The 17766-nt window shown below is 42.1% G+C and overlaps 1 protein-coding gene across 1 annotated transcript in view; it reads left to right on the top strand.

The window, feature by feature from the left end:
• Window positions 1-17766, top strand: part of VPS53 (VPS53 subunit of GARP complex) — a 92309-nt gene that overhangs the window by 31593 nt on the left and 42950 nt on the right. The window contains exons 7-12 of the mRNA XM_032785295.2: window positions 459-578; window positions 6754-6832; window positions 11013-11156; window positions 11831-11973; window positions 12698-12839; window positions 15928-16029. Coding sequence (XP_032641186.1) covers window positions 459-578; window positions 6754-6832; window positions 11013-11156; window positions 11831-11973; window positions 12698-12839; window positions 15928-16029 — 730 coding nt within the window. The remainder of the gene's footprint in view (window positions 1-458; window positions 579-6753; window positions 6833-11012; window positions 11157-11830; window positions 11974-12697; window positions 12840-15927; window positions 16030-17766) is intronic.

Raw genomic sequence — 17766 nt, 5'->3', positions numbered from 1 at the left:
CTTTTCCATCAGTTGCTCATGAAAGACATTAACAATACAGTCAAGGCCAACAGCTTTTCATTATAATTCTCTTCCCTATGAGGCTGTAACTCATACTCTTCTGGGATGAGAAATAGCTTGATTTGGGTCAATATGGCAAAATAACATTTACTGCCTTCAAACTCATACTGTGAAGTTGATGCATTCAGTAGTTTACATGTTCTTTGCCAAGAGTTACTTTTGATGTCTGTGTTTTTGAAGCACTATTAGATGTATGCTGTCTCCGTTTATTTTAGCATCAGTTAAAACAACTTCAGATGCTGCAGTGGAATGTTAATGAAGATTTGTATATTTTAGACAAATAAATTTCAGTATGCGTGGCTGTGACCCAGAGCAGGATGAGGTAATCTATGGAATTGCCACCCAAGATCTGCCCTTAACATTGAGCCTGGTTTTATAATCTCTGATTTCCTCTTCAGGGCTATGACCAGGAGGAGACAGTATGGGGAAGTTGCCAATCTCCTGCAAGGTGTTGTGAATGTGTTAGAGCACTTCAACAAATATATGGGGATTCCGCAGATACGACAGCTTTCTGAAAGGTAAAATGATCAGTCTTTGTGCACTTCACATGCCTGCAGGGAAAGGAAGTTAGAAAATGCATTGCACAGGGTAACTTCTCCAAGAATGTAAAGGCAGGGTACATTATTTACAATTTCTATCCAGCCAATGGATAGTTTAAAATTGGATGCAACTGGTTCATCTCTTTAACAGGCCATTTTATTCATAACAATGATTAAGATGTATTCACAAATGACCTGGGCTTCCCATTGCCTGGCTTTTAATAGGCACAGTAATTAATTCATTATTAGTGAACATTGTTTTATGTGACCTCATATGAATCAGTATTTGTAATAAACCCAGAGCTGATCTTTTCCACCACTTTCTTAGCCTCATTACTTTGGCCCAGAAGCGTAACACACAGTAAAAGATATGTATACTTAAAACAAAATAATGCTCGGGGTCTGTTTCTGCCCTGGCTTCCACCTGACTTCAGTGGAGTTGCACAGAGCTATAGTGTTGAATCTGGAGCTTCATGTGTGTTCGATTCTCATTGGTTCATGCAGCTGGAGTCATCATTTTGTTTTCCCAAAAATAACCAGACAAGGCTATTCTCAATCCACTGAGTTTTGTATGGTTTCCACCTGAAATTGGCCTCACTTGGCTCTGAACTCAGCAGTGCTAGTGCGATTGAGGTTTGCAGCCACCACCCCACCCAGGAAAAAAATAAATGGACTAAACATGCCTGGTTCTGCTATGAAACTTTTTCACCCAACTTGGTCATGGTGCTATTTTTCTGGATTTGATTTAACAACAAAATCCAAACCAGTGAGCTGAGCTTGTGGTCTTTCCCTACAGTGCTGCATGGGATATTCAGCCTTGATCTCTGGTTCCGGTCTCTTGAATTAGCAATGTGTCTTATCACCCAGTACCATCCCCGTCTAGCTGATTAAGGATCAGTGTTGAGTGACCCACCCAAGCCTTTCTGGGGTGGGATGGCTTCAGTCGGGAATTTGAGGATGGGACTGAGAAAATGTCTAGGAGACAGCTAGTGTGTTTTACCATCCCCTCACTCTTGGTGGTTAAAATGAACAACACTGTGTACAAAACTGCCTGAGAAGGCACTAAAGGCAGATCCAAAGAATCAAATTCAACATGTGCTGCTAGCGTTCATGCAGGGGTTGGCCTGACCATGTTTTCATAGTAATGTGAACTCATAGTCTTTACTTTAGCCTAATGTTTGCTTTTTGCATGCATGTGACAGCCATTCTCAGATATCAAAGAGGGGGCTTGGTATAGGAGAAGGGCTTGATGGAGCTCTGCAGATACAGTGTTTAGAGTGGCTTTCGATGGCATCCTTCCTAGGGAAAGCAACTAGCAGTCCAAGGCAGTATAGGATTGCAGGCAATATTGATGTCATTGCTTTGGTGTGTCTGAATGCTGAACACATACAGGCAGAATCTGACAGCTCCTCTGTACTGCACTGACCCTTTTTCCAGAAAACCCAGTGGGGATGCATGTGTTCCATCCCAGTACTGCTCCCCTCAAAGTCTGCAGAGGCGCCTAGGAATAATAGGCATATGCCTTGATTTGAGAAAGCATTTAAATGCAGGCTTAATTTCAAGCACCTGCTTAAGCTTCATCATAATCAGTGAGTTTTAAGCAAATTCTCAAATGCTTTACTGAGTTAAGGCCACGGTCCATGTATATGCTGTACCCCAGAAATAGAAAGTGTTCCCTTTTTTTTCTAGATTACTCCTGCTCCACACAGTACTAATCCGCTCTGAGCGGGGAGCTGTGGATGAGACTGTTGCTGGCCATTACACAGCCACATATTAATGCTGCTTTTGCATCTAATATATATAACTGCTTATGCAGCGTGCCAGAATTTGGCCCATGGTTCCTTTTCTAATGTGCAGCCATTTATTTTACAGTGGCTTGGACTGTAAAATGAAAACTCTTTATAATGCCAGTAAAAGACACAGTGGTATCAAGTCCTACCACAAAATCTGGTGGGGGCTGGGAAGAAAATCTTTTTCTGTTTTACTGCCTCTCTAAGATAAGGCTATTAGAAGTGTAGGGAAATCTCTTCTTACTATTTTTAAGATCCTTTTTCTGGGATTTTCCTTTCTCTGTTTAGACAGTTGCAGACGCACCATCTGGTAAAGATAGAAGTGGTTGTTTGTGGGGTGAAAGAAGAGCTGCACCCAACATGTTGCTAGGATCTCGTTAGTACTTGACAGGCAGCAAATTACTGTGAAATGATTTATTGTTCTGTAATATCTGACTGAGTTTGATTACATGTGTCCATATTCCAGCATGATTTGGATTTTGCATTTCTTTTCTCTTTCTTGCTTGGAAGTGTTTTAATGATTAATGTAAAATTGAACATGATTTTCTAAGCTTTAACACTATTTTCATCCTTTCAAGTTATTGTTTTTAGTGTACCCATTCATTTGTTCTTTGGATTAACAGTCGATGCAACCCGAAGTGGGTTGAGGGGACTTGCATGTTTGTGAAATCAAGCAATGCCTCTTAAAAGTAGAGTTGGATGAAAAACGACAACAATAATCATTTTGAATATTTTATTTGTTAAATTGCTACATGACTATTTGACTAGTTCTCTTGTTCAGAGTGAATGAGATGAAGCCAAATGTGAAAACTTGGGAAAGAAAAGGGACAGCTGAACGCTACTGGGTGGATTTTCGCAAGTCATATGGTTTTAATTTAAGTTCTTGCTGCTTGATGTTGCCAGACTTAATTGTATGTCATTTAACTGTTGTATTTCTACAGTTGTTTGTAAGTAACTCACCAGGTGCTTATAAGAGGTTTGAGTAGATCCTCTTCTATTCAGGTTCTTGTACCGATACTTTATATGGATCTATTGAGCATCACATTTTGCATTCATATTCAGCTGATATTTTTTTCCAGCCATGCTTCTTAAAACAACTACTTATGGTATATTAAAGGATGCTGATTACAGTAAACAGAGATACTGTTATCTCTCATTTCTGCTCTGCTTTCTATCTGTGGAGGGAGGATATAATTAGTGGTGAGAAACCCACCCATGAAAATGGTTTAAAAAGATTTGCAGATAGTGAGAGGAAAAAGCCTGGAAAATATTTAGAAGAGACATAATTATAAGTCTACCACAGAAAAATAGGCTAGTTCAGCCTCTTTTTATCTCAGCAGGCTGCCAGGCTTAGTCTAATATTTCTGGTAGCTTTGGCAAAAGGAATTGTGATTTCTAGCAATTTACTGTTATTTGAAACTTAGTAAAGTTATTAAAAAAAAAAAATAGCAGGGTAGGAGAGAAACAAAGCCTTTGCTAATACCCATGTAGCCAAAAGTTGAAGGCGTGTACAAGCAGCCATAGCGAAATGCCCAGTCCGGGCTATTTAGGTTCAAGGTGGCTGCTTTGTGGCCGTCCCAGCACTTGCTGGGAATCAGGTAAAGGGATGTTGTAGCATAAAATTAGCATTAATAAACGTCCAAAACTGAGTTAAATTAGCAACATCTGGAATGGGTAAAACTGCTGAAATTTTTGCTTCTGATTTATATTTCACCATCGATGCTATTGGTTTCATCTTTGCATTTCAGCTTGGGCACTCAAACGAAACAAGGCCGTAGTTTTACAAACACTTAAACGTGTGCTGTGTTTTACATGTGCAAATAGGCCTGGGACTACTAACACGAGTGAAGTCCCTCAGATGTGCAAATGTAGCTGGACTGAGGCCTCACTCACTACACTTCCTGTTGCCCTGTAATAATATTTTGAGTTTGTGACAATGAGGGGAATGTTTAATAAAGTATCACAAAATCACACCTGTCATCCTCGATTTCTTTTAAAAAGAGATTTCTGTTTGTGTTAGATTTAGTTAAAACCCATTTTAAAGCTTTGATTCAGCAAGGCACATGCATGACTTTTAGCATGTGAGCACTCCCCTTGCAGTCACTGGGACTACTTGCTTGTTTAAAGTTAAGCACATCCTTAAGTACTTTTCTGACTTAATGCCTAAAACAACAAATTCGAAAATTGGATCTATAACTACTTGAGAGGTCCTCTTTAAGTTGTTCAGTTTTTTAGAAGCCAGCAGTTCTCTTATTCTGAGGTTCCTTTGTGCTTTATATTTCAGCTTGAGTCAAATGCTGATATTACTGTATCCTGTCAAATTTAAGGAAATGGGAATTACAGCAAACAGGTCCACATGTTCTTATAAAGTCTCTTATTCACATGGCTCCAGACATGTGTTGAGTCCAAAAGCTTGTTTTTTTGTTAGTCCGTTAAAAGATGTTGCTTTCTCAATCCACTTTGTTTTTTCCTTGAGGATCAGGAGGTCTGATCCTACAATCTTTCCTCACATGAGTTACTCATCTGACCTAAGCAGGGTTACACCCATGAGTAAGGACTGATGGAGTGGGCCTCTCTGTTGCTACAATTTCCCCCCATAGTTTTATTATATTAATATTCCTTTCATATCTGGACTAGAGCTAGTTGGAAACGTTCCGATCAAACAGAGTCAGGCAGCCCTGGGGAGCAGCTGGCGTAGGAATCCGAAAGCCTTGGGGTCTACAGTGCAGCATGGGAGTGACCCTGCCAGCCTGGGCAGCCACTGACTGACATTGATGTGAATCTTGTCAATTTCAGTCACCTGCAGCTGGGATTCTGAGGAGCATATTTTGTTTCAGAAATACCTTGTATTGGTGTTTCCAAAAGGATTCCTTCCGCGCACCCCCCCCCCCCCCCAATTTCCAGTTGCCAGGAAATGTCAAAATTTGGTGCAAGCCAGAAATCCCAAATTTCAGCCAGCTCCTAGCTTGACCACAAAATAGAAGTATGAATGTAGATCTGAACCTGGAGTATTGTATAAACTTTCAAATAGCACTGGACAGCAAAGAACATAAGTGAGAATCGCGTTCAACGTTGCAGGTGGAGAGCTTTTTGAAGGAAGATCTATCTAAATAAATCAGGGAAGAGCAAATCATATTGTGAGAGCAGTAGCTAAATATATACATACAAATAGAAAATCTCACCATAATTTTTACTGATATGGATTTTTCTGCATTTCGGCACCTAAGGGAAAATGACAGTTAAAGAATCCCACTTCGTTATTGTCACTTCTTGTAGCATTTCAGCTATTGCTGGAACTGAACTGGGAATATTAAAGAAGCAAATCCTTCTTCGATATGGTTGGAGGATCTTTTTAAACAATCCAAATCCACCCTCAATAAACATTTAAAAAAAAAAAAATCCCAACCACTCTTGCTACCATATCTGCCTATGGAAAAATCCACAGTTTTGTATAATCAGTTTTAGTCCTTAAAGCAGTTCCAGTACAGTAAAAAGTGATGGAAGGTTTCAAGGGTTGCAAAGGGACTTAAGTGCTTAACTCTTTACTTTGGCACATTCCAGAACGTGTAGGCATTTCCAGTTCTCTAGAAGAATCAATTAAGCCCTGTCAACTTTTATTTCTGGAAGTTAGCAGCTTTGTTCTCTCAGCTAAGTCAAACAAAAGATGGATCTTGTATATGGCTCTTTAAAGAAAACAAAAGATTGAGTTGTTTAAACATTTCTACCCTCTTGAAGTCCTAACTCTTTCGTTCTCCTAAAGAAATAAAGGACTTATTATGTGTGACCGCAGCCAAATGATACTCAAATGGAGGTATTTAACAATAGGTCAGTCCACCTGGGAGCTGTGAATAATTCCACTCTGGAAATGGAGGTTTTGTGAAGCCTTTTATACATTAAAAATACACTTTTAATTAAAATATCAATGATGCACATGAAGATAGAGACCTAGTTTGTCTGCCTGTGTAAACTGGTATAGTTCTACTGGAGTTAAAAGAACTATTTTGATTTATACCGGCTGAGAAACTGATGCAGAATGACAGCACTAATTTATAAGAGGGGGATTAAAATCAAGGATTTTTTCCATTAGAACTTAATAAACATTGTCACAGCACTAACTTGTTAACCAGATGTACTTAGTGCCAGCATGCCCCCCCCCCCCCAAGGAAAGAAATCCCACCTGATCCAGTTTTGATGAAATAGCGTACATAATGTGGATATTACTGTAATCTATGCTACGTTTTTGTGTATTTTCATCTAGCTGCTTGGTTTGAAGAGCATGTTTTAGCAACATTTGTAGATTTCAAACACAAAACAACTAGTTGTAATTCTGGGAACAAAGTAATTGCTTGTTCTTTCCCTGGCAGGGTAAAGGCTGCCCAAAATGAGTTAGGACAACAAATCTTGGCAGATTTTGAAGAAGCTTTTCCTTCCCAGGGCACAAAGGTATTGTGGCTTTTTTCTCCCTCTAATGAACAGTTTGTGTTGTTCAAATTAAATGTCAAGCATTCTCATCTTGGGCTTTTATTTACTATTTGATCTATGTGTGACTTCTTTTGTTTTAGGAGATATTTTAGAAAGAAACCATCTCCTGAGTGGCAGTGTAATGTGTGTAATTTTTCTTACTGTTTTCCATCAAGTAAATGTATGTAAATAGGATGACATTCAATAAAGACAAATGCAAACTATTCCACTTAGGAAGGAAAAATCAGTTGCACACATACAAAACTGGAAATGACTGCCTAGGAAGGAGTATTGTGGAAAAAGATCTGGGAGTTATAGTGGGTCACAAGCTAAATATGAGTCAACAGCATAACACTGTTGCAAAAAAACCCAAATATCATTCTGGGATGTTTTAAGCAGGAGTGTTGTAACAAGACACACGAAGTAATTCTTCTGCTCTACTCCGCGGTGATTAGGCCTCAACAGGAGGATCGTGTCCAGTTCTGGGCACCACATTTCAAGAAAGATATGGACAAATTGGAGAGAGTCCAGAGAAGAGCAACAAAAATGATTAAAGGTCTAGAAAACATGACCTATGAGGGAAGATTGAAAAAATTGGGTTTGTTTAATCTGGAGAAGAGAAGACTGACAGGGGACATAACAGTTTTCAAGTACATAAAAAGTTGTTACAAGGAGGAGGGAGAAAATTTTTTCTCATTAATTTCTGAGAATAGGACAAGAAGCAATGGGCTTAAATTTCAGCAAGGGAGGTTTGGGTTGGACATTAGGGAAAACTTCCTAACTGTCAGGGCAGTTAAGCACTGGAATAAACTGCTTTGGGAGGTTGTGGAATCTCCATCATTGGAGATTTTTAAGAGCAGATTAGACACACACTTGTCAGGAATGGTCTAGATAATACTTAGTCCTGCCTTGAGAGGGCTGGACTAAATGACCTCTTGAGTTCCCTTCCAGTCCTACAATTCTATGAATATGTTCTGGATCAGGCTTTGGGATTGCAAGAGCAGGCCCTTATCTTTCACTGTTTATCCTGTTGGTTCACTTTTTGCATTTGTCCCTTCCAGTTCTGTGATTCTATGTGAGAGACGTGGCGTTGAGTTTATCTCACAGTATTTTAGATCTGTACTAGGTAGTTGTGAGACTGCAATCAATTTCATCTGGCATCTACAGGATCCTTACTACAGAGTAAAACTGAAGTGTGCTTGTGTGAATCAGAAGCATATTGAAGTGAGCAGGGGACAGAGCTCGGATCCTGGATTTTCTGAACTGGAATTGTGGTTCAACCACTGACTCAAGTCACTTAATTTTACTGCTTCAGTTACATCATCTGTTTTAATGGGGTTAATTTTACCTCCCTCACATTTGTGGTGTTGGGATTAATTAGCACTTGAAAACATTAACTGTTAATATTTGTTTTTCTTTTTAAATAGCCATAGATACTCATTCAATATTCCTGTATCCTCTCCCTGTGACCACAAATAATAATGTCTTAGAAACTTAGCAAAACAGCACTGGAAGGGACCTTCTGGGTCATCAAGCCCAGTCCCCTGCTGTTGCTGGCATCCCAATATCATCCTGTTCATAAATTTATGAAGATCCAGATTTATCAAAACTAGTTAGACTGTTTGCCCTCGCTACCCCTAGTGGAAAGTTAGGTTGGGTAAGGTCTCATACTGTTTGGATAGTGTAGAGGCTGCTGAGCGCATTACACGCCTCTATGATATTCTGCCTGAGCCAAATCTGGTGCTTTATGGGCTCGGGTGCCTCTGAGGGACAGATGCCTATTGACGACATCTAGACACAGTGCTTTAGTTCTTCTGGCACTCTTTTTTACATCCTTCTTTCGTTGGGTCAGAGTCCCAGTGGGTTCCCGCAGGGAACTTGGTAGGCACTTGGAGCAGATGACGATACGGCTTCAGAGAGCATTGGGTGACCGTTTGAGAGAGTGGAACCTGTTCAGTTTGAAAACGGATCCTTTTCATCCAACTTGAATTCATACTATTTGATGTCTTTGATCATTCGGAGAGGCTTCATCTGGATGGTGTCCAATTGGAAGGCTGCCTAGGAAAACATTTTTCATGGTTAGAAACGTTCTTCTAATTTCCAGATTACATTTATTCATGACGAGTGTATACCCCTTTCTTCTTGTACTAACATTTAAATAGCTGTTTACCCTCATGATGTATTTATAGAGAGCAAGTTCTTGTGCTTGATCCCAGCTTTTAGTAATTCTGGGGGGCACCCAGCAGACTGGCTCTGCATGGCTCTCCTACCATACTCTCTACTGAGCTTACCCAGCAGCCACTAAAAATCTTGTTTACAAAAGACAGTACTACCAAGAAAGAAGTTAGTCCCAAAGGGAAGCTCTGACTCTCCAGACTTCGTAGAGCAGAGTGGCTGGCTGCAGTTGACATTTCTGTCTCTAATTCAGCAATCTGCCTCATGAGCTCTACATGCTGCTGGAAGTGTAGGTATATATGGATTGTAAAAGTTAACCAGGCCTCTCTGCCCCATTGCCAGTCCCTGGAGCAGCATAACAATGAAAACACCGCTATGCTGCAATAAGCCAGTATGTTCGTGCATACTAAGAAGCAGAAGTCCAGCAATAATTTTGAATTACTGTTTGCTCAGTGGAGAATTTGGATTCCTTGCACGGGAGGAGCTAACTCTGTCTTCCAAAGTACCACCACTGCTCCTTGACTATGTACCTAATAAATCATTTGCCTTGTCTCTTCAAGGAACCAAGAGGCAAAGAGGCCTGCAGTTTCGTTGCCCAGCGACATGACCCATGAATACAACAGAGTCTCATCAGTTTCATGGTTTACTTTTAATATTTGAAATGAGCACCTGAAGGTGCAGTTAATGTCCTAAGTTTTTTCCTTCTCTGGAGGCCTGGACTCAAATCTGGCTTATTTGTCAGAAACAAAATGAGTCTTGTAGTGAGAGGGTTAGTCCACATCAAAGATCATAGCAGTAGCAGCTCCTGGTTAGGAGCAGTTAAAGTGTGTTGCAGGTCGTTACTGAATTGTGGTGTAAAGGAAACTTGCAAAGTGGCAGCCTCCCAGTCTCTGGCTTCTGACCATTGTTGTCACTATTGCTTTACAGAGCTCTTATTTTTAATTTAAAAATTCACTTCCAGGATCAGATCCTCAGCTGGAGTCAGCTGTTATAGCTCCACTGAGCCCAGCAGAGCTGCACTGTTTTACAGATCTAGGCCCCAGTTTTTATAAAAGGTAACAACTTTGGGACCAGCACTGTTTCTTGATTCTGTACAGCACCTCCCACGGTGGGCCAGGACTAGCCTGCTCGGCGCTATGGGGATGCAAAAGATTGTGATAATACATGTAACAGTTCTTAGACGTGGCTTACTTCTTCTTGCTTATCCCTCTGGCAAAGCCTAGAGTTCTCTGCGACTAAAGCATCTTACATGCAGATGGGCCTCAAAACACTTTAGAAATGTTACTAAGCCCTTGTGCAAATATAGGGATCGCTTTGCCCACCACTGCACTGGTGGAATGCAGCCAATGTTTAAGAACAGGGATTGCACAATGTCAACCTTACTTCAAGCTCATTGAAATCAATGGAGAGGCTTTGGAAGAACTCTATGTCCACTTGAAACTCCCTTGGGGCGTGGGATTTTACTGAAGATGCTTCTAAGCAACTGTGATGTTTGTGGTCTTCTGCAGTAAAGCTGTGGTATGTGCCAATATTGACCAGCAATCAAATAACTTTCTAAATGTTGAAGCGTTGGTCAGCTCCTGTCTGCTTTTTATTTTTATTTTATATTTTGGCCCTCTGGGTGAATGGGAACATGTTTGCATGTCCCAGGATTGCTTTGTTAGCCCTCCTCCTTCAGAGAATTATTCTATGTGTTTAGTGAAGGGCTTAACAAAAATGATGTGCTGAGCTGGCTGGCTTTCCAGCAGGCAGCAATCAAGGGTTGTCAAGCCATAGGGCACCTTTTGCTCAGAGATGTTTCATTTTTCATCCATCAGAACCCAGATACCTGAGCGTCAATAAGCGGGGGCAGCAGCAACAGTGGTGGGAAAAGGGAACTAACAGTAGAGGACAAAAACAAGATGAAGCTACAAAAGCCAGTAGATTTTGCAATCTCTCCTTTAGGCTTTTTGGCTAGTAAATCTTTTCTTCTTGTTTATTTTGACAGAGGCCTGGTGGACCCAGCAACGTCCTCCGTGATGCATGTCTAGTTGCTAACGTCTTAGATCCCAGAATCAAACAGGAAATCATCAAGAAATTTATTAAACAACACCTCTCGGAATACCTGGTACTTTTCCATGAAAACCAAGACGTAAGTGGAACAAAGCATGCTGTGGTTGGATTTTACGTGTTGCAAAAGAAACAGATTTTGCTTTGTTGGCAGCTACTAATTTCATACTTAACCCAGCTTGATTTTGTAATATTTTTTCTGAACTAACTGTGTCAGAGATGAGTAACGACTTAATGATGTGCTATTGAGTGGATGATGATTTAGGAGATGTGGTCTTGTGCTGTACTTTTTCCTTTTGCGCAGCACTAGCAAGGATCCTGCAGGCAACTGGTGGCCCAAGGGCCAGAGTTTGAGACCCAGCTGAAAATGGGAATCCAGGAATTCCTAAACTCTAATTCCTCTGACTTCCTCGGGGGTTTCAAATTCCCCTTCTCTAAAACGGGAATAATATGTACCTTGCTGGGAATAAATGAGAGAATGGGTGAGATTTTCAAAAGCACTTGAGTGATTTAAGAGCACAACTCCCATTGACATTTATTCAGTAAGACTTGTATTGTTAAATCACTTTGGCACGTCTGAAAATCCCTCCTGTATTTAAGCAGTCTGAAGATGTGCTAAGTATTATTTTTGTTGTTGAATTCCATATGACTTCATTTCTTAGCCTCGCTTCTTCTCTAAACCACTAGAATATACTTAGGCAACATGTCTAAATATTAGCAGCTGCAGGACTGTACAGTATTCTTCATCTCATTCAGGTTGCCTGGCTAGATAAAATTGACAGACGCTATGCTTGGATTAAACGTCAGCTGATGGATTATGAGGAAAAGTATGGGCGTATGTTCCCGCAGGAGTGGTGCATGACGGAACGTATTGCCGTTGAGTTCTGCCATGTTACAAGGTGAGCACAGTGAATTTTGCTAAGGGGGCATATCGTAGCAATTGGTGTTTTTCGCTGAGTTGATGGCAGGTCTGTAAGATTTTAAAATGCTGCCGCTAAATGTCTTTGTAAGTCACAGGCAGTAACCATTCTACAAAGGAAAAAAAATGCTGTTTAGGTGATAATCCTGAAAGAGAATCACAGAAATACATTTAATACACAGATATTGATATAAAAGGAAAAACAATTTCCCTGCAACAGAGCTGTAGATAAGTACCGTGGGTGGGAAGCCTGGGACTGCCATCTCACACAGCTAGCTCCTTGAAAGCCAGTTCCCCCAGGAGACCAAAAAGTATGCCCCAGCCAAGGTCCCCAAAGCACTTGTCCCTGCTCCTGTTCTCTGACCCCAATTATAAGCACTGCTCTTGTCAAAGCTATGTTGCTGTAGGGTTTTCTAGCAAAGAACAGTACGTTGGATGTAGGGGCTGATGTCCTGTTAGGCACAAACCTCACAACAACTGCGGGTATGAATTCTGAAACCTAATCTGTATGGGAGGTTAGTAGTTAAATGAGAATGGCTTAGGAATTAACTTGACTTTAGTGATGAGAGCTGGCTCGCTAAAGGAACTGGCCTGAGTTACGACCATAAGCTTCAAATCTTTTTTTTTCAATATGTGCAGAAGTAATTGATAGTTCTCTTCAAGCAGGAAATCACATCCTTCATTTCCCTCCCTCTCCCTTTCAGGACAGAGCTTGCTAAGATCATGCGCACAAGAGCTAAAGAGATTGAGGTGAAATTGCTTTTGTTTGCCATTCAGAGAACGACCAACTTCGAAGGGCTGATGGCTAAACGTTTCTCGGGGTGCACTCTGGCTGACGGAACCATGGTAAGGAAACTTCTAAAGAACAGCCCTACAGCCCCAGCTGTTACGGGAAGAAACTCCCATCCTCTTCTGTAACTGGGGCAGTGAGGTGCTATAAAGGATATCTTTTGAAAGCTCTCCTCTGCTCCATAGAGGTTAGCCTAGATTGGAGAGCAGAGAGTTTGGGTGGTAGTGGGATCCTGGGTCACAGAGGACCCCCTTCCTCCCCTACCTCTTGAGGTGAATGGTTATCCTACTTCAACTCTCCTATGCCTCTTTAATTAAATTACAGCTGAAGCCCCTTTGTTATGAAGAACCACCACATAATTATGCCACAGTGTATTCATCATGACACGAGTTTCTTGCACACTGATGCAACATCCTAACTGAACACTTCCCCCTCTTCTCAGTGCTCCTTTCCAATTATGCCTGGGAAAGGTCCCATCCTGCCTTAGCTGTGGGGTTTACTCTTATTTGCTGAGGAAAGCGGCTTGGGGAAAGGACCCTGGCAGCTTGTATGCTGCCTTGTCTCCTTGCAGTGTTCCGAGCTGTGTCTGTTACCAGCATGTCCAGTAGCTTAGGGAGTGCTCCTGGGATTGTCACTCTGCTTTTTCTGCCTAGAATCTAAGCGGAGCTAGTGGAGTGCTAATCAAATGCTGCCTAGACTGCACAAATTGCAGATGTGGCTCAAAGACCGTAGATTTGAGGATTGCTGCTCCGCACTGTTCATCTGCAGAGGCCTGTTTGGACTCTTGTCTTTGAGGGAGCTGTATAGGTGTAATGGATGATGGACTGAACCATTGCTCTTTGCTGTAATGCAGTGGATGGTGCCAGTTAAAGGAGGAGTTCTTTAACACTGATTGATTGGAGAGTTCTTAACAATCTGATTTTCATTTTCCCAGAATATTTATTATCTAATGTGCTGTTAATTATCTGACTGCATTGGGTGCTCTCATTATCCCTTCAGAAACGGGATGCACAGAAGCAATTATAATTGAAGAACAACAAAAGAGCAGAGAAGAGGGTTTGAAATAAGGAAAATTAATTTCTTTTCCTGGCAGCCTTTCTCCCACTTCTGATTCTATTTAGGGACTATGTAGCCCTGGATTGCTGTCATCTGAACTCTTTAAACATAAAACAAAGCATGTAATTATATACGGGTATATGGACAATACACAGTGGAGACGCGTGGCAGAGGGGAGCTGTAATGCAGGATTTGCTGCAGCAGCACTCTTCTCATGTCTGTAGTTAACTGTTGTGTCAGCAATTCTGTCATAAAGCCCCTGTTTAAAGAGGTTAGAACCAAGTCTTGCCAATGCAGTCTGGGCAAGACTTGGCCAATGGAGTATGTGGGCCCCTTTTGAATGGTAGGAGTGTAACCAGTAAAGCCCCATTCTGGCTTTGCATGCTTTGTAGTGTTTGTGTGAGTTACAAGGAGTTTGCAGAGGTTTCCTGTGTGAGGGGTGCGCAGATGGTGAGGTGCCACCTCACTTTCTACCAAGCCTGCTGGAGACCAGTGGGCAGAACCCTCAGCTTGGCAGTCCCTTTCCTTGGAGCTTTTGTGCACCGAGTCATAAACAAAAGATTCCAAATAAAACCAAGCAGACCAAGGACAGAACAATGCAGCCCTATTGCTGGAGTCCTTTCTAGCTTCTTAGCCTGTTGCGGGGGCAAAGGATACTTGAGCAAGCCATGCCATAGCCACTTGCTCGCTACCTTTCTGTGCCCACCCCTGTGGAAGTGTGAAAGGGAAAAGAGAATTTGTGTGCATTTTGGTAAAGAGACAGACCGAAAAACAGGCCAACCTGAACCCTAATAACGCGAGATTTGTGCGAGCGAGTGGAAAAGAACTGTGAGAGAGGTTGTAAAAATGGAATGCAGACTATAGCAGAAATTGTTGAGAGAAATAAGATATCAAGAAGGAATACATATAAACAATATGCAGCTGTTGCTCATTATTGTTTGTAAAAAAGGTATAAATGTTGGCTCTAATTATTTACCTAGGGAGAGACCTGCCTAGGTGGGGGAAACCCTGTGTCCTATTGCACTTTCTCCCTCCATGCAATTGCTAGAGAATAAAGTGTGTCTGACTTGCTGCACCCAACCTTAGAGTGAGAACTCTGTTTTTCTCCGACACCCCCATGACTTATGTGGCAGGCAGATCTCTGGGTTAACCCTTCATGCACTGGGGCTGGCTACCATATCACACTCACATATCCCTTGTGATTTGCCCCACAGCACAGTCTGTCTTGGCTGGCTAGGCCAGTTTGGAAACCTTGTGATTTGGAATCTCACATGAGGGATGTTCTCCGCCATCTCCATATTTCCACCTAGGCCTGACCAAGAAGTGCTTTACAGGGCTGCTCTCCAATGGGAGCCACTTTGCTCCCCTTCCCCTAGCAGGCTCTTCACCCTCTCTAGCCTCTTAATGCCTCCACAGCACCATTCGCTCATCAGCCAGCAAAGACCAGTGCTGGCGCTAGTTCAAACTCTGCTTCTTCCCTGTTGAGTGTTTAGCACCAGTTCTGGGCTCTGCTTCTAATGCTTGATGGAGCAGCGAGCAGAGTTTGGAGCCCTGAACTGTGACCCGCTGATCACCCAGCTGGCTGGCTATTAAAGATCCCAGGGCTAATTTTGGGAGAGTAGGAATTTGTTGTGGTATCATTAGCCAGAATTTCGCATCCTGAGGTGTATTGGCAGAGTTGTTGCAGCTGGGGAGCCCAGCACTGGAACAGAAGGGCATGCTGCATGTCAGGAGTGAGATGCATTGATAGAGCAGAGGAGGAGGATGGACAACTAGACTTCAGTTCTCGCACGAAGTCAGGATTGAGGTGCATTGCACATAACACTTGGCAGTACTCTTCACCGTCAGTCTTTCACTTTTATTGAGCCTTGAGTTCACCTCTGCATTTTTACGAAGCAGACCCCTGGCTGATACTTGTTTTCGATGTTCTGTGGTCATCGGTGATCTGTAGGTTTATTCCCATAAGACAATCGGGCAGTGAGGGGAGACGCAGAAAGGGCTTAGGAAGGCAAAGTAAGAATGCAGCAATGTGGTTGATATCCCAAAAGGAAACTTTCTCTCCCTTTACTGACTTTCTTTTTTTAACAGAAAAAGGCAGAGCTGCCACCTCCCTCCACCAACCCATTTCTGGAAGATGAAACTGGGACAGAGACAGACGAAACTGTGATAGAGAAAGGTGATATAGACAGAGTAAGTCTTCCAAGTTCCTTATCTGCAAACAAGAGTCCCAGTTTCTGAGACTCTCTGGAAGTTCCTAAGCTTTTTTTTCCAAATCTGTTTGAGAAGTTCTTTGTCATTGCCACATGCTTAGCATGATCTTGGTCCAACAAATCCTTCACAGTAGTGGTCCCTCACTTGACACATCTCCCAATGTGACTTCAGGTCATAGGTGCTCACTTTATTGAAACAAACTGGTTTTACTCCTGCAAGGTAGGGAGAATGTGCTGGGTTCTAGTCTACTTTGCATGTCACCAACAAGTTCACACCAGCTGAACCGTAACTGCAGAACATTTACTGACAAGACACCAGAATACATTTGGGTTTTCAGATCCTAGATGATATTTGCTGTGCTGGCCATTGGAGAAATGATATTTTGCTTTGTCAGCTGAGCAAATTAAATCTAGAACCAGTGAATGAGAATAAATATGGGAAGCTCATTATGTATAACTTTTCACTTTCACTCCAAAAAATATGAGTGAAGGGATTTTTATCTTGTTTGTTTTTATTCCATTCCCTCTCCAGGGAATGGAAAAGCGAAGCACTTACGTAACACTTTGCATCTTCAGTGCACTATACAAACAGTAAATGAATGTGCTGGAAGTGGTATTGTTTGTTTTAATAGGCACAGATCTCAAGACCAGCAAGCCGCTTTATTTTGCTCTGTACAGTTGAAGATTGCAGAGTGTTAATTGTGAGCGGCTTGGGGCAGGGACCGTCTTTTTGTTCTGTGCTTGTTCTGGTCCTGCTCCATGACTGCGGATCACTGAAATACAAATAATTTAATAATCATGATAAAGAAAGTCCTGAAGTAGATATATTTTACAATAAGGATTTGTTTCTCCCAGTGAGATATTACCTTGATGGCCTTGGTGATCAGGAATCTGGTTTGAGCCCCATCCTCCTGAGCTTGTAGGGGCAGGAAATGATCTGGAGGCAGGATGTTGTGGGGCAGGGGAGGTGTGTCCTTTGGGAATGGCCCTTTTTACCAGTGGGAGGTGTGAGCATTGACTCGTTCCTGTCTACCCTATGCTGGCTAGGAGAAAGCCAGCCACGAAGAAAGGTGTTGGGGAGGGAGTAGAGTGTAGGAAAAACTGAGAGGATTCTCAGGGGTGCCAGAAGGCAGGTGAAGAACTAAATGAACTGTAGAACCATCCCCTGTTTTTAATGAATAGCTAAATGTACTAACTTGTCAGAAGGCAATTCAAGTATTTCTGAGCAGGAAATTGTCTAGTTCCCAGCGTGCAAGGAAGTTGGTTTCCTTCCTGGCGTCAAGTCTGTGCCAGCCTGTCCCGCTATTCCGTGTAGTGCTGCTTATGGGGGAGGGAGCCCCACTTTTGGCATTCCCCAGATTACTATCCTTGAGAATGGCACCGTGATTGGCTGGAGCTGTGAGTGCACTCAGCAAAGCCCCGCCTAGCTGCGGCACACCTGGGAAGGAGGTTTTGCTCATAGGCAGTGCTTGGTGGCTAACACTTGCACGTTATATATTTCACTCACCTTTGCTGGCAGGAGAGGAGCAGAAAAATGATAGGGTGAAGGTGGAGGGGCCTGGTAGGTAGAAAGCCTCTAAGATATTCGTGCTGGTGACTGAGGACATGTGTAAGTGGAAGAGGGCTACTAGAGGGAGCAGAAGAGTGAAGGGAAAGAAATCAAAGAAATCCACCTTAAAAAGAAACCCTTCTGGTGATCCTAGCAGTTAGATTTAAT

This window comes from Chelonoidis abingdonii, chromosome 20 (assembly GCF_003597395.2).
Source record: "Chelonoidis abingdonii isolate Lonesome George chromosome 20, CheloAbing_2.0, whole genome shotgun sequence".
In the NCBI taxonomy this organism is placed as follows: domain Eukaryota; kingdom Metazoa; phylum Chordata; order Testudines; family Testudinidae; genus Chelonoidis; species Chelonoidis abingdonii.
The sequence above is the reverse complement of the archived record's forward strand: the minus strand, read 5'-3'. Positions and strand labels throughout refer to the sequence as shown.